General features: G+C 41.0%; 1 protein-coding gene across 1 annotated transcript; it reads right to left on the bottom strand.

The window, feature by feature from the left end:
• Positions 1 to 1,566: 1,566 nt before the first annotated feature.
• bfsp1 (beaded filament structural protein 1) lies at positions 1,567 to 10,093 on the bottom strand. Its single transcript, XM_086045798.1, has 8 exons — positions 9,581 to 10,093; positions 7,916 to 7,976; positions 7,163 to 7,258; positions 6,431 to 6,523; positions 5,018 to 5,131; positions 3,609 to 3,829; positions 3,040 to 3,131; positions 1,567 to 2,939 (listed from the first exon to the last, which is right to left on the bottom strand). The coding sequence occupies exons 1-8, from the start codon at positions 9,946 to 9,948 to the stop codon at positions 1,927 to 1,929; spliced, it is 2,058 nt and encodes a 685-aa protein (XP_085901924.1). The 5' UTR covers positions 9,949 to 10,093; the 3' UTR covers positions 1,567 to 1,926.
• Between the last annotated feature and the right edge of the window lie 4,738 nt (positions 10,094 to 14,831).

The raw sequence follows: 14,831 nt of genomic DNA, 5'->3' as shown, positions 1-14,831 counted from the left end.
GCTCTGTTGCAACTCAAACAGCTCAAGAGGAGACAAATGTTGCTTCTCAGCAAGAACAAGCCAGGCGAGGTGAAACACTCTCTGCTTAGAGGAGGCGTCATTACATTAACAGTTTATTTTTAGCATCATATCACCAACACTCGTGGATATCTGACACTGGAGCATTTGATAGCTTATTTCATTAAGTTTGTAATCGGTTTTGAATTTGCAGCAGGTGGGTAACTATTTTTGTAGGGATCTCCTCCACCAAAAAAAGAGCGTGTTTTCTAGAAAGACTAATGCAATTTAGTCGAAGATCAACGTATTCTGGATGCTTTTGAAACAATGGCAAAATTTGTCTTGACTTGACTTTGACTTCAGAGTAGTTTTCTCTCACAAAATTTAACTCAGCTTTTTTCTCTCGTGTATGTGGAAGCTTTTGAAGCCTGTCACAGAGATATTGTGATGAAAGGTTATTGGAAATAATCCAACTGTAGTGCTTAAAAGTGCCAATTATTCAATTTGTAGATGTTCTCACAACTCACCACTTTCATTTTTGTTTTTTGTCCTAACATTGGTGAAAACGCTAATATGCTTGTCTTTGCTCTTCATGAACTCATTCACTGCCGTTGATGAATTTACCTGTCTTTTCACAGTCCAGCCATTCAGTCCCAGGAATTTATTTCTCTATATATATTTTTTTTCAATTTTTTTCAAACGTTAGGGTAAAAGAGGGTCTGAAAATGTCTGGCAGTGAACGAGTTGACAAGTGCACAGCAGTCAACTTTTGTTTAATCAATTGGTTGGTTGCAGGCTTTTCCCTTGATTCTGCAAATGCCGCAGAATGTAGCTGTGAGTTGTGTGTGGTCAACTGTCAGCCCCCCACACCACTTTCGTCTCAGCACCACTCTGTAATCCTGTTGACCAACTGTGCCTACTTCACTAAAGGAAAGAGTTAAACAGTGCACATTAGTCAGAGGAAACTCCATTATGTCCAATGTTGGATTAGCCACAGCAGCCACAGTTTACAGTCCATCTTAAACCAATGCTTTTTATATAATGAGTTCCGACTTGAGGCATTCCAGACATTTGAGGTTCAATGTTTTCAGTCACAGTTGGGTGCATGCATTGCTGTTTGGTAATCTCAGGTCTACAGCTCTGAGGTGGTATAGTTCATGGTGTGCTTTGAAATTATCATCCATCCGTGCATTCATCATCAGGCAATGAAAATAGTCTTAAGGTTCTGCGTACTTAAGAACCATTTGTCTCTCCGTATTCTATGCAGTTTTTCCTGTTTAGACTGTTTAGACTGGAGTCCATCCCAATTGTCGTTACGTGAAAGGCGGACTACACCCTGGACGGGTCACCAGTCAGTCGTGTGGTACATTCAGAGACAAACAATCATTCACACTCACATCATCACTGAATGGGAACTGAACCCTTGCTGCCTGCCCCAAAGTCAGGCTAGTGAACCGCTACACAGTCAATGACAGTTTACAAAGAACAACATATCGGCTAAATGTACGGGGCTACACCAGTCTCACATTTGGGTTCTTGAAAAGTAGACTCAAAGACAACAGGGCAAAATTGATGTTTGAGTCGTCTTTATTGAAAATATCAAAGCAAATTATTACACAGCAAAATGGTGCTGAGGGCAGGCGGTGGCGTCCAATTGTACGAATGAGATCAAGAAGGGGGGAAATTGGAGTTGGAAGACAGAAGGGTAGCACAACTTCCTCATTGAATACTTCTTCTCATTTTTTAAGGTGGCACAGAGCTTTATTTTGGTTTGTTTGTTTTTGTATCCCAAGTTTTCAGACAGTAAAGGACTAAAGCATGAGCATGGCTGTCCGGTCGCAACACTGGACACAGAACCCAAGACTGCAAGTAGAAGGAGGAGCCTGGAATAAGAGATCAGGAATGTTTGGTTGGTTCTTGAGGTTCGTTCTAATGTTTCTTCTTGCTGGATTTCTCAATCGTGGTTTCCACCACCATGGAAGTCTCCTCGTAACCTTTAAGCTTGCGACCATTGGAGAACTTCTCCACAGACTCCAGCACCACTTTCTCATAGCTCATGGCATCTGGGGTGAAGCTGCTGGAGCTTGAGCTGGTGCTGGTGCCGGTGCTGGTGCTGCTGCTGCTGCTGCTGCTGCTGCTGCTGCTAGAACTGGAACTGGTGCTGGCGGCGCGGGGCATGGATTTGGGTGTTGTTCCGTTTGCACCATTGTCATCCTTGTCCTTCTTTGGAAAGGCTGGATCCACTGCTGGGGTTGGATCTTTGGGACCGGAGAAAGGCTGGACTGGGCCTGGATCTTTGGGTTGAGGCTCAGGCTCTTCTTTCTTAATCTTGTCTTTACCTCCATCTTCCTTCTGTTTTCCTCCTTTCTTATCTTCTTTTCCTCCTGCGACATTAGAAGGAGGGGTGGGAATTCCAGGTCTGGGGCCTGGTATGGGCTGAGGTGGTTGAGGGCATGGTACTCTGCGTTCAAGAGGCTGATCTTTGATCGTGACTACGATATGTCCTGCGGCTGGGGTGGTAGTGCAGAAGCAGGGATCCGGGTAGCTTCCTTCGCCAGTGACAAGGACGTAGCGACCCTTTGTGTAGAAGTCAGCGATGGGCTCCGGCTTCTTGTACTTCTTCATCCGATCTCTGACGATGTTACAAAGTGTGTCGAATGCCTTGCTAATCTGAGCTCCGTCAGGGACATCCTGCGGAGACAATCCCGAGAACACGGGCCTCTCCTCAGTCCTCCTCATGTTATCATCCTGAAGTTCTACTGAGGACGGCCCCTTTGCTTCGTCGTCTGGAGCCACTCCTCCGGCGGCACCTGCGTTTCGATCCTCCTGACCGTTGTCGATTACATCTCTGGGCGTGAGATCCTTCTTCTTCTGGACTTTCTTGGCCATGATCTTCTGGCGAGGTTTTATGTTGGTGATATCTTGGATGGCAAGAGTGATATCTGGAGACAAAAAAGAGGACACAAACTTTTTAGCTACTTTAACAAACTTTTGTAATTCCACTGTCTTGGGAGCGGAGTGGCTGAGCTGTGACTGGCTTACCTCTGCCCCTGTTCGAGGCAGGGGGAGTGTGGGTGTAGTGGTAACTGGTAGTAAACAGGGTGACTGGTGTGCCGATTATTGCCGAATTCAACCTGTGGTGGAATACAGAGGTAATATTTCATGAGTCGTCATTCAAGCATCAAACGGACAGCTTTGCCAAGCTTTAAATTCTCAATCTTAAACAGTGCATACACTTTGCGAGTTAAGTCGGTTTCAAGCCTAATTCCAAAAACACAGATCAAGTCCCGTTAGGAGTTATTTGTTCTTAAGAGAAAGATTGATTGGCAGCTCCTGGTTGGTCATATAATGATCGAATGAGTCTAGGGTGTGTCCTAAATTCCGTTGGCTACAATAGTAATCTTGAGATGAGTGATGATTTCTGAGATTTCCCTGTCCAGTCCATCATTCCAACAGTGTAAAATAGACAACTTGATTGCTGAAGGAGTTTATGTAGGAATGTGCCTCTGAACTCAACAACTTGGTGGTAAAATGCTGCTTCCATGAGTAACTACAATCTATGCTTTTACCGTCTTTATGGCTTTATGAGGACGCCTGGTCGTACGTCTCACCTGTTGTCCTCATTCTCGATGATCCTCTTGTACCTCTCCAGCTCGTTCTCCAGAGAAATCTGGTACATGGCCAGGTGGCGACACTCGCTGGTGAACCTCTCCAGGGCCCTCTCGGCTTCCTCGATCTCCTTACGCAGCGATTCGATTTGCTCGTTATACAGCTGGATCTCGTCGTCGAAACTCTCCTGGGTACTCCTGATGGCTTGCTCCAACATTGCCGCCTGTGAGAGACACAGACGCCTTTTTAATCAAGACGCTCTGATGAAATGATTCCCCAGAATTACAAATGCCCTTGAGGTGCTCCGGAACAGTGCTCCGTGCATTATTGCACTCCAGCATTTTGTTGCTCATGAATGACTATTAGGAATTTGAGCACATAATGAACTCCAAGTATGACCAAGGTAGAAGCTGTATACAAAAACCTAAACTAAGTACACATATGACAGATTATCAAATATTTGTACCACTTTTGTTTCTCATTTTCCATTTAGCCGCCGTGTGTGTCATTAAAAAAAGAGATGAAACATCGCTTTGGCAGTTTCTAAATGCTTATTATTAGGTCTCCATTATTTATACTTAAAAGCATTGTGAGTTGTTGTACACCACAATAGCTTTATTAAAATGGACTACAGCTGACATCTAGTGGTGTCTCAGTGTCAACTGCAAACCATCGTGGCTGCTGGGTTGGAGAATACAGAATTTTAAAGTGATTACAATACAACACTTGTAATTATTTATTCCATAATGACAATATTTACATGGCAGAAAATAGAATGATTTAATTTAAATAACAAAAATATAAAAATAAACACAATGAATATTGTCATGTCATGTCATCTTCCAAACCGCTTATCCTATACAGGGTCGCGGGGAGTTGCTGGAGCCTATCCCAGCCGTCAATGGGCGAAGGCAGACTACACCCCGAACTGGTCGCCAGCCAGTCGCAGGGTACAACAATGAATATTCCCTATTTCATACAGTGGATTTTTTTTTTAATGATTATTCACTTAAATTAGCATTTTTTTACAAGATAAATGGAAAACTAAGGTAATATTTCTTCATATTTAACATAATTTGAAAGCAATACATTTAATAAAAATGTCAACATATTTTATTAAGAAATATATTTGAAATGTATTTTTTCATGAATCATCATTGTGATCATCTTCCTTTAATTGTAATAATTAGAGGTTATAGTAAATAACACCACAAACTTAATCCCTATTACGTACTGTAAATGAATGATTAAATAATGTCTATTTATTAATAAGAACAAATATGAATGTCTGAAAATCTAAAAATAAACAATTAATTTGTGTTTTGTTACTGAGTAATGTTTGGCAGGGGTAAATGGGGTTTGAAAATGTATATTTAAACTGCAGTTTCCATGGTGACCATGTGCCACTCACCTCTGCCTGGAGTCGTTGTTTTTGGGCCTGTAGCTGGCAGAGGGCGCTCTTGTACTCCTCCAGCTGACTCTGCAGGGCAGGCAATCTACTCTGGACCAGCAGCTTCTCCTGCTCCTTCACATCGACAAAAACAATCACTTTTACTATATTTATTAATTATATATTTATTGCATTGTTTTTGTCTGAATGCACCTACTTTCCTACATAGTACCGCCAAAGTTGTTGTTGTTGGGACTTTTGACTTCTCCTATCAAGTTACTTGAAAATGTGTACACACTCAATGTTATGCAATTTGAAATTTCACCCAAATTGTCAAAAACAATATGCTTTAAAAGTCACACAAATGACTTGCTGACATTAGCTTTTCTTGCTAGCCAAGTTACCTAGTTGCTAGGCAGAGGGTGGTAGCTGGGTAGTTACAGATTTTCTCTGTTGGTTTGGTTCATTATTTGAAACAGAAATTATATTATTAAAATGATATGTACGAATCCCTAAATCACCTTGCAATTGTTCACAACAGAAAGTCATTTCTCACTGATTTCATCAAATTGCAAATGTTCTTCGTTTATGTCTCAAGCGTCTCAGTGCATCTTTGCAAATTGATATGTACAAGTAGCCTACAGTTAGCACAATTAGCCCACATTTGGCACATTTCCAGATGCTGTAACTAGATCTTACTGATTTAAACTTATTAGTTGATTATCAGTTTAATGGTTGTTCTCTCCAAAACATTTCAGCAAATGTGATGACCATTCATGGAATGGAGCTACCACCACCGTACTTTCCTTTCCTCAGTCCGACTGAGGATTTTTTTTTTTTCTGCTTGGTAGTGGATACTTTAAGAACACTGGGCTCAAGAGCAGAGGTCCATGCAATGCATGATGTGTGTGAGGACATCACAGGGGATCAGTGCAGGGAATGAAAACATTTGCAGCGCTTCTTCCCTCGCTATATTGCAACAGAAAATATCTTCTGCAATTTGGACCTAAATCTATGGCCAAACTGAGAGGAGCACATCTATAGCCAGCAGGGTGAGGATGGTGGACAGCTGCTAGCGGCCGTGAGGGCCAGAACCAGCCAGGAAATACAGTGGCCGTTTGGGAAAATTAACACATTTTCCGAAAATTTCTGATGGCCACCCCGCCCCTGTCTACAACTATGGAACATTTGCTTGAATAACAGCATGTATGACAAAAAATCTATTTCCCACGGACAAGGAAAATGGGAGGGTATGTGCACATGAACTGTTTGTGCTTTACCCATCCACTCTCTTCCATGTACCAATACGGACAAATAGGCAACGGGACTGAAAGGCCACTAACCTCATCAGCACTTGGAATAAAGTCCTCAGGGGGGCCATACACACTCACACACACACACACATACGCACACACGTTTTGTGAGTGACCTCACCTCGGAGATGCCCACTGACACAGTGGGAGCAAGTGGAAGCGTCTGGTTGATTTGCTTCAAAATGTTTACAAAGGTCTGGATCTCTGCAAGGTTCTGTTAAGAACACACCAGGCATCGACAAATGGGTTAAATGAGGTTTTGTTTGTTTCTGTAAAAGCCTCCTGCATGGCTATATTTTGCCCACTTCTGGTTAAATGCATACACAATATTCCAAGTCTCCAATAATAGAAGAGCAGATATGTTCCAATGCTTCAACCCCAAATAGTATGGTAATTTAAGATGACTTTCCATCCTTCAACAGGCATAATATGATGTTAGTGCAGCACTTCGGTACGCTGTGATAATATTAAAGCTTACATCGCCATCAAATGTACCACCAAGCGATGGTATAAAGGAAGAAAATGGCCCATACAAATGTCTCCTGCATAATGTCAACAATTTAAGCAGTTCCGATGAATGAAAATGGCAAATGGATGCACATATTTCCTGTTTTGTTAACATTTATTGCCACTACTACCCTATAAGATTGTGTTTTACATCAGAATAACACTTGGCTGATGTGTTTGGAGTTGCAATAAATCACCATGAAGACAAGAGCACTAAAGCTATGCTCATGTTTCAAGAAGGGCTAAGCATGCACACTTTATCAGCCAATTTGGACGGTATCTCAATAACCATGGGCTTTACTGAATATTTATATTCGATCATACTGTATATGCTAATATCACTGACCTTCCTGTGTCTCTCTCTGGTAGAGTTGATGTCGTCCTGCAGGAACTGTGACTGGATCTGATACTCCAAATTTTTCAGGAGGGCACTGTCCGCCTCCTGCAGGGAAAGCACGGCAGAGGAAGACAACATAGTTGAGAGGGAGTAAGTAGAGCATGAGCAGGAGGAACATGGCTGAGGTTATATTATTAATGGGTGACCCTTGAGGGCAATTGCAATCATTTAAAAAAAGAATAATTAATAAAAAAAAAAAAGTAATGTAGAAAAGAAAATTCTGTATGATTAAATACATAATTTAACCATACGTATTTATTTTTAAGTTATAGGAAAATAATTGAAATTTAACGATCTTGAGAAACCTTTTTTCAGATATAATTTAAATAATTCTTTATTAAATTATAAAAACATTTTGGGACATTTGATTTATTTTTCTCTTTCTCTTTGATTGTTTGTTTATTTCTTTCTCCTCCCTTCCTTCCTTCCTTTAGTTCATATAATGTATTAACTTTTATTCAAGTTGTCGTCATTTCTGAAAAATCTGTATAATTCATTTCACAAGTTCAGAACTTAAAAAATTCCATACAATTTCATTATAATTCCATTTACATTTTCAGAACGTTTTTTGTCATTAATGTTAAATAACAATATGGAAATATTATTATAGCTAATATATACATTAAAATATATTAAAATTATTATAACTTGTGCATATAAACTATTTGTCAAATTAGTATTTGCTTATAATCAGCACAGTACCTTGTTTAGCTGTTCCAGTGTGCCGCGTAGTTGCTCTTGATAATCACATTCATTTCTGTATCTAGAAAAAATCACAATAAAATATAATATCATTTGAAAAAATAACAAGCATAAGTGATCAGTGATCATTAAACATTTTTCTTTCTCTAAAAGGTACCAATATTGGTAGCAGATATTTTTTCTGGAAGCAGGGGCTTGACACGTCATTCTTATGCTTACATCGTGTTGTTTTGTTTGCCAAGTGAGCTGACAAGTCTCCCAATTAGTTTTAAAATGTTTCTTTCAGACTCACTCAGCTCTCGACGTATGCAGCAAATTGCCTTGCGTTATACAATTCGCTGTCACGGTACAAAATGAATTTCTGATGAAGGAAAATAATCCCAAAATGTCAATTTGGTGTTCGTTCAAGAATACTTGATCTATCAATGACTTGTTGCTTAGAGCAAAAAAGGAATGTTCCTCTTTCACAAATGTGTGTTAAGAGCAACAATGGTAAGGAGAACATGCAATGATTGCAGTCCATCTCTCTTCACCAGCTGACTAAAGCGCTCAGTATTCTTCTCAACTCATCGATAATGTGGAAACTGCCTTTTGTTCTGTGGAACCAGGCGGAACTTTTCATGAGGCTCAATGAAACATAGCAATTTTGCAACATTGCAAATATCACTGTTACCGAAATTCCAGTGTGTTCCTCGTGGATTATTGTTCATTTTTTCTTGTCAGATGGCAGTAAGTTTTATGTTTTTACCTCCACAAAAGAATCAACGTTGTTTTTTTTTTGTTACGTGCACAGTTACAAAATGTACCTTTTTTAAATTGTGTGGCAAATAAATTCAAAAAATTATATTTTATTTGATCATTGCGTCTTATAGCAGTCCCTTTCATCTCTCATTAGCGCTTTTCACACTGCCATCTTTTTTTTCGTTGCTGTGCTATGTGAAAGGTACTGACACAGAATAGGTGGACTGCTGACATGCACTTCTGAGTATTCATTCCATCCATCCATCCATCCATCCATCCATCCATCCATCCATCCACCCATCCATCCATCCATCCATCCATCCATCCATCCATCCGATCTGCTTATCCTCTCGAGGGTCGCGGGCCCGTCCGGAGCCTCTCCCAGCAGTCTTTGGGCAGTCGGTAAGGTACACCCTGAATTGGTTACCAGCCAATCGCAGGTATTTACTGGCCATGTAATAATAACTATGATGATAATAATAATAATCATTAAATGTATTCAATTAAAAACCTCCACTTCAGTGGTAGAATACGGTTTCTGCTTTTCTGTTACAATTAGGAGAAACAGCACGAAAAAGGAAAACACTTTACTTAGTTTGTCAGTGAATAATGCACGAACCTTAATGACCATGACCATTTATAAAAAGGCTGGAATTAGGTGAGTGTGTATGACAGTGCACAATTTGGCACTGATCCAAATTTGGATTGTATGGCCTTGGGAGAAGTCTGTGTTCTTTCAGTTTACCTGATATCACTTGTGGAAATGGAAACTCAATTGCCTGCTGTTAGATTATTGGGTACAAACACCTTTCCCTCGAGGCTTCGCATTTTTTATCCTTTGCTTTCAATCCTAAACACATTTCAGTTGGCCTTATCTCGAAAGGGGATATTAGCAGAGACCCCAGCCGCGGGCCGTTCTCTTACTTGCTGGTGAACTCATCCAGCATGCGGCAGGCGTCCCTCAGCTCTCTCTCCAGCTTGGCGTGGTCAGAGGTGAGCTCTCGGATCCGCTGCTTGTTGACTTCGATCTGCTCTTTGAATGTCTCCTCCAGGCCGCTGGTCTCCTCCATGCGCTGCAGAGTCTCCAGCTGCTTGCGGAACACAGCGTTGCGCTGCTCCAGGACCCGAGCCCGGTTGATGTAGCGGGCAAAGCGGCTGTTGAGCTCCTGGAGGTTCTCCCAGCCCTGAATGGCCGAGATGCCCGCCGAGTCCTCGGGTTCTTCGCGGAAGACATCCGAGTGCTCGTATTTTTCCTTGCGCACTTCCTTGCGCAGGTAGCTGGTCTTGAACATGCTGGTCGCTTTCTCCCTTGCAAAGTTGGTATCCCTCAGAGTACTTGTGCTCTTTAGCTCTTTATTGTGTGAAAACTGGGGTGCTCACCCTTGGCTGTCTCATGCTAGACTAAACACCGCACGGCACTGGTTGGCGACGAAATACATCCCGGCACCTCCCCTCTGACGGTGACAACTTGTTGTGAGCCTGGGGCCTTCCAGAGTTGATTGTTGTCTTTGTTGTCGGGATTTGAAAAGCCACGCCGGTGATGACAAAGCACAACGGCAAAAACACACACACAAATAGCCGCCGCGCGAAAGCACTGGGTGGTTGCACACAATTATTGTGCTTCTTAGTCAGCTGCTTTGTAGAGCCATAGATGATGCAGAAGTTTGGATTTCAGCCCAGTCGCAGCACAGAAGGGAAGTTTCGTGCATGACAGATTGTTTGGATGCCAGCTTGTGCTACACAACCACAGTAAACGCTACAATGCTATGATGGAATGTTTCTTTTCATAATAGCTCTGTTAACGAAGTGGAATGAATGGCCTTTGAATTTCTTCAAATGGTATGTTAGAAAAATCAGGATCTGGTATTTCCACAAGAGAGAAATCCACATGAGTCACATCTTAATCATTAGGTGGATACAGGTAATAGGCTTGATTTGCCAAATAATTGAGCATTCAGAATTTGTCAATTGTTGAAAAGTCTGTCTGTCACTATACAAGTTTATATTGTATAGTATTCTTTTTTTCCTTAACTTAGTTACAGAATAAAAATACACTATTATTATGATTAATAATATCAATACTACTGTTACTGTTAATCTTATGCTACAACAGTGTGACCATTACAAAACACATCACAACATGGGATGGGTACATCCACAGTCAACAATATAAAAAAATCCAAACTTTAGAGGCTCATAACAATCAAAGCAATGACGCAATGATTGATAGAAGAAATCTGGAAACTTCCAATCCTGTCCTATTTATTACTTTTCATAAGATACCAGACAACTTTTGTTTCTCTTTAAACCCAGATATATATTTCATTAATCCTCTTTCGATGTTGTTTCTTAGCCCCTAACATTTCCACCAATAAACTACTTCCACTCTCCCAGAGGAGCCATACAATATTTGTCTTGTGCATATTTTCCATAATATCCGGCTGCGCCTTTGAGTCTATCTATATTGTTTAGTTAGGAGGAGCTGTAAATCTCTAGTACAGGCTGGATTAGTGAAGTGCTCCTGTGGATGAAAATGAAAGCCTGTTTTTTATGCTCTTGCTCAGGCCTTGTGGGCGGTGATGGCAGAGGCTAGAAAGCGATTGAGCAAGTCGCTCCTGATGTTTAGCGGCTAATAAAAAGAATAATTGGAACAATTGTGAAGGCTGTGGTCGCATCTGTGGTGTTTTGGGGGTTGGTTGTGTTAAACTCTTTCTCTTATAGTTCCATTGAAGATTAGGCTTGGTACTTTCACTCTATTTTGCCTTCAAAACAATTTATATATCCTAATTTGACATTTTTGTTGACAGCGATCTTTATTGGTATTGTATCAACTCAAGATTGCCGATGTTAATTTGTCACATGCACAGTAAAAACACAACAGTAGCATCCATCCATCCATTATCGATACCGCTTATCCTAACAAGGGTCGCGGGGCGTGCCGGAGCCTAGCCCAGGTGTCTTCGGGCAGTAGGCGGGGGACACCCTGAATTGGTTGCCAGCCAATCGCAGGGCACACAGAGACAAACATCCGCACTCAGGATCACACCTAGGGGCAATTTAGAGAGTCCAATCAACTTACCATGCATGTTTTTGGAATGTGGGAGAAAACCGGAGTACCCAGAGAAAAGCCACGCAGGGACGGGGAGAACATGCAAACTCTACACAGGGAAGCTGGAGCCGGGATCGAACCCACGACCTCTGAACTGTGAGGCGGACGTGCTAACCAGTCGACCACCGTGCCGCCCACAACAGTAGCATGGCCAATGATATTCTTCAAGAATATAAAAGATTAAGAACGAGCAATGTTCAATTATGAACGATAAATACTGAAGGAAAAAAGGGGGGTTAAGGAATGTACAGAAGTACATTTTAAAACAAACAATGACAAGAAAAAAAAAAACTAAAGATGCAGGCATTTGACTCTTCAAGTATTGCAGGTTTGCAGATTGTGATGTAATTTGTTCAGTCATCCGACATTATGGGTAGAAGCTCTTTTCTAGTGTTGTTGTTCTGGCTGTTACACTCCAGTAGTGTCTGCCATATGGAACAAGTTTGAAAAGTGTGTGCTGTGGATGTGTGCATTGTTGGTATAAATTACAGTGATCGTCACAATATCCATTATAGACTGGTCGTCAGTACATCGTAAAATGTATGTGAACGGGACATTTAATGGGAAATGATTCCACACCAGCTTTAGGGAAAGTCAGCATTTCAAACAAATACATTGCTGATCGTCCAATTTTTCATGTGTCCCAAACAAAGTTGGAAGACCGAAGACATCTACGAGCGTTCATTATTTATTCACAAAGTGGTTGTGATGGACACATTGAGTGGGAATTGATCACATTCCAGCAGCAGGAAAGTCAGCTACCACTACATAAACATTGGTTGGCTGCTCAGGGTGTGGAGGTTGCTGGAAGATCCCAAAGGCCTCAAGGTAGTCTCATCCCTAAAGTGGTTGGCAGTTAAATGAAGTATATGTGAATCGGGCAGTGAGTGCAGGGCCAGTTGCACCAAAGTCAAGCATGTGAACTAAACTGCCGATGGCATTTCCGAATCTTCCATCAATTATATCAACTGCCTATTCCGTTCGGACAACTAGAGTTTATCGCAAACTCTTTGGTGATTTTGAAATGCAAATTGAGTTGGTATTGAGATAATGGAATACACAGGACCAATGTTGTTTTTCCAGCGTTGCACTATTTTCTACTGTAGTTTTGTAAGCCTGAGCAATTCTCCATTTCCTTTTCTCTGGTAATAGGAGTGACACCCCAGTATGGTCCTGCTTTTTCTCCAAGGTCTGACATGCTCTTTGACTTCCACTTTTACTTAATTTGTAAAAAGTTCTTTTTTCAGTTATATTGTTCCTATCAGTTGGAACTTCTCTGGGCACCTTTTCTCTGCCATTGACAAAGTGTGTGCTGCTGTAAGCAGGCATCTTAAGGCAATTGAGACACAATTGTCAAAGGGCGAATAAAAGCAAGAGCGGTCCTGGCTTTTCATCAAAATAAAGAATTGATCGCGAGAAGTCATCAGAGCTGCTGTCTGTCCCTGTTTATCTGCTGTTCAGGATGGATGACCACAAAGATGTGTGCTTTCCAAACACCCACCACCCCACACTCAACTTGATGAGACTTTTTGAGCATTCAGAACAAAACAACCGCTCTCACAGAATAAGTGTCACATAATTTGATGCTGATTAAGTGAAAATAGCCGGATACTTGAGGGTCTGATTATGTCCCCAAAGCTAGCAGTGGTGACCCATGCCAATATGTATAAGCGATGCCATCTGAGGGATTCGTAGTTGTGTAGAGAACACTTAAAATGCATCCCAAGTGACACCGATTCACTGGCTAGGCTGTTGAATTGTGCATCACACATAATGATGCACTTTAAAATATGCACATTTTAATATTTGAATATTATTAAACAGCAAAAAATGCTCCTTACTAGTTACTTAAGTTACTGAAATTAGGTGAGTGTGTATGACAGTGCACAAGAATATTACTTACTTAAGGTACAAGAGAAGAAGAATAACGTTGAGATATTACGAGCATTTTAAATGTTTTCCCCACGTGTCAAAAACAGTCATCCTAATGCAGGTATACATTTTTAAGAAGATATTTTGTTTTTATAAAACAAAGAAAAATCAGATGTTGAAGCTTTTTACTTAAAAAAGTGTTTTATTTGTAATGTATACATTTTGTATTGAAATAAAATCAGTATGGCCCAAACACATCTTTGTGGCTCATGATTTAAGACAGTTTCTTGATATATGAAGCATTCATATTTTACAAACGTGCTTATTTTCTGTTAGAAGGTGGGCGGGGAGGAAGCATTGCATACGCAATAAATAGCAAGGGAAGGGTTATACAAATGTAACACTTTCACCACAGCATACATATGAAATATTAATGGCGTTAAAAAGCAATGATCAATAACTTTAAAGCATCATGCACGCAGCATGTGATTGTTAATTGTGAAGCGTTGATTTTTCACATGATGTCACGTTTTTGAGGAATTAGTTGTGCTTGATGCATGAATGTGTCAACAGTTACCAGGCAAAAAGAGGTTAGCAACGATAGCTGGTGAACACTGTGGAAGATTCAGCTCCTATAAAGCCTCCTTCATGGGTCAGTGGAGTGGAAAACGCAATACGTGGTGTGACTCTTCATGGTCCACTTGCAGAGAGGAGTCCAAATGAATGTTGATGCTCTCTCCAGACTGAATATGAACACAGTTTGTCATAGAGACTTAAGTCCTGCTTTCCCAAAATCTGAAAAAAAAAAGAAAAAAAAAAGGCATAAGTTGTGTGTTCACTCAAATATATTGCGCGCCCTCTTAGTGATGTGCGTGACCTAGATTGTGGCACAATGGCCGCGTTGCACATAGCACTGTTGCGTCATGTTCATTGTGGATAATACGGCTTCCATCAAAGGGATGATTAGGGTCATAGGCGGATGCCACCTTGGAGTGGTTGGCAGTCAATCACAGGTTAGATGTGAAAAGCGCATCAAATGGGAATTGATCACTGAACATCACTGAACGTTATCACTTCAATGTTATCACTTCCAGCAGCTTTGATCTTCTTTTCTGTTGTTAGGTGATAAGAATAACACCCAGTACTGTTCTGCTGCTTCTCCAAGGTCTGATACTTGGAGCTACACCCGCACAG

Source organism: Filicampus tigris, chromosome 11 (assembly GCF_054856515.1).
Source record: "Filicampus tigris isolate MCC_2025a chromosome 11, RoL_Ftig_1.0, whole genome shotgun sequence".
NCBI classification, from domain to species: domain Eukaryota; kingdom Metazoa; phylum Chordata; class Actinopteri; order Syngnathiformes; family Syngnathidae; genus Filicampus; species Filicampus tigris.
Note: the sequence above shows the minus strand (reverse complement) of the source record. Positions and strands in the feature narration are given on the sequence as shown.

Bases quoted from the DNA above. Each gene is read 5' to 3' on its own strand.
- bfsp1 (XM_086045798.1), bottom strand. From the start codon at position 9,948: ATGTTCAAGACCAGCTACCTGCGCAAGGAAGTGCGCAAGGAAAAATAC. The intron at 7,259-7,915 runs GTACTGTGCTGA...CTTTCCCTGCAG, and splicing joins CACTGGAACAGCTAAACAAG to GAGGCGGACAGTGCCCTCCT. The intron at 3,830-5,017 runs GTGAGTGGCACA...TGTCTCTCACAG, and splicing joins AACAACGACTCCAGGCAGAG to GCGGCAATGTTGGAGCAAGC.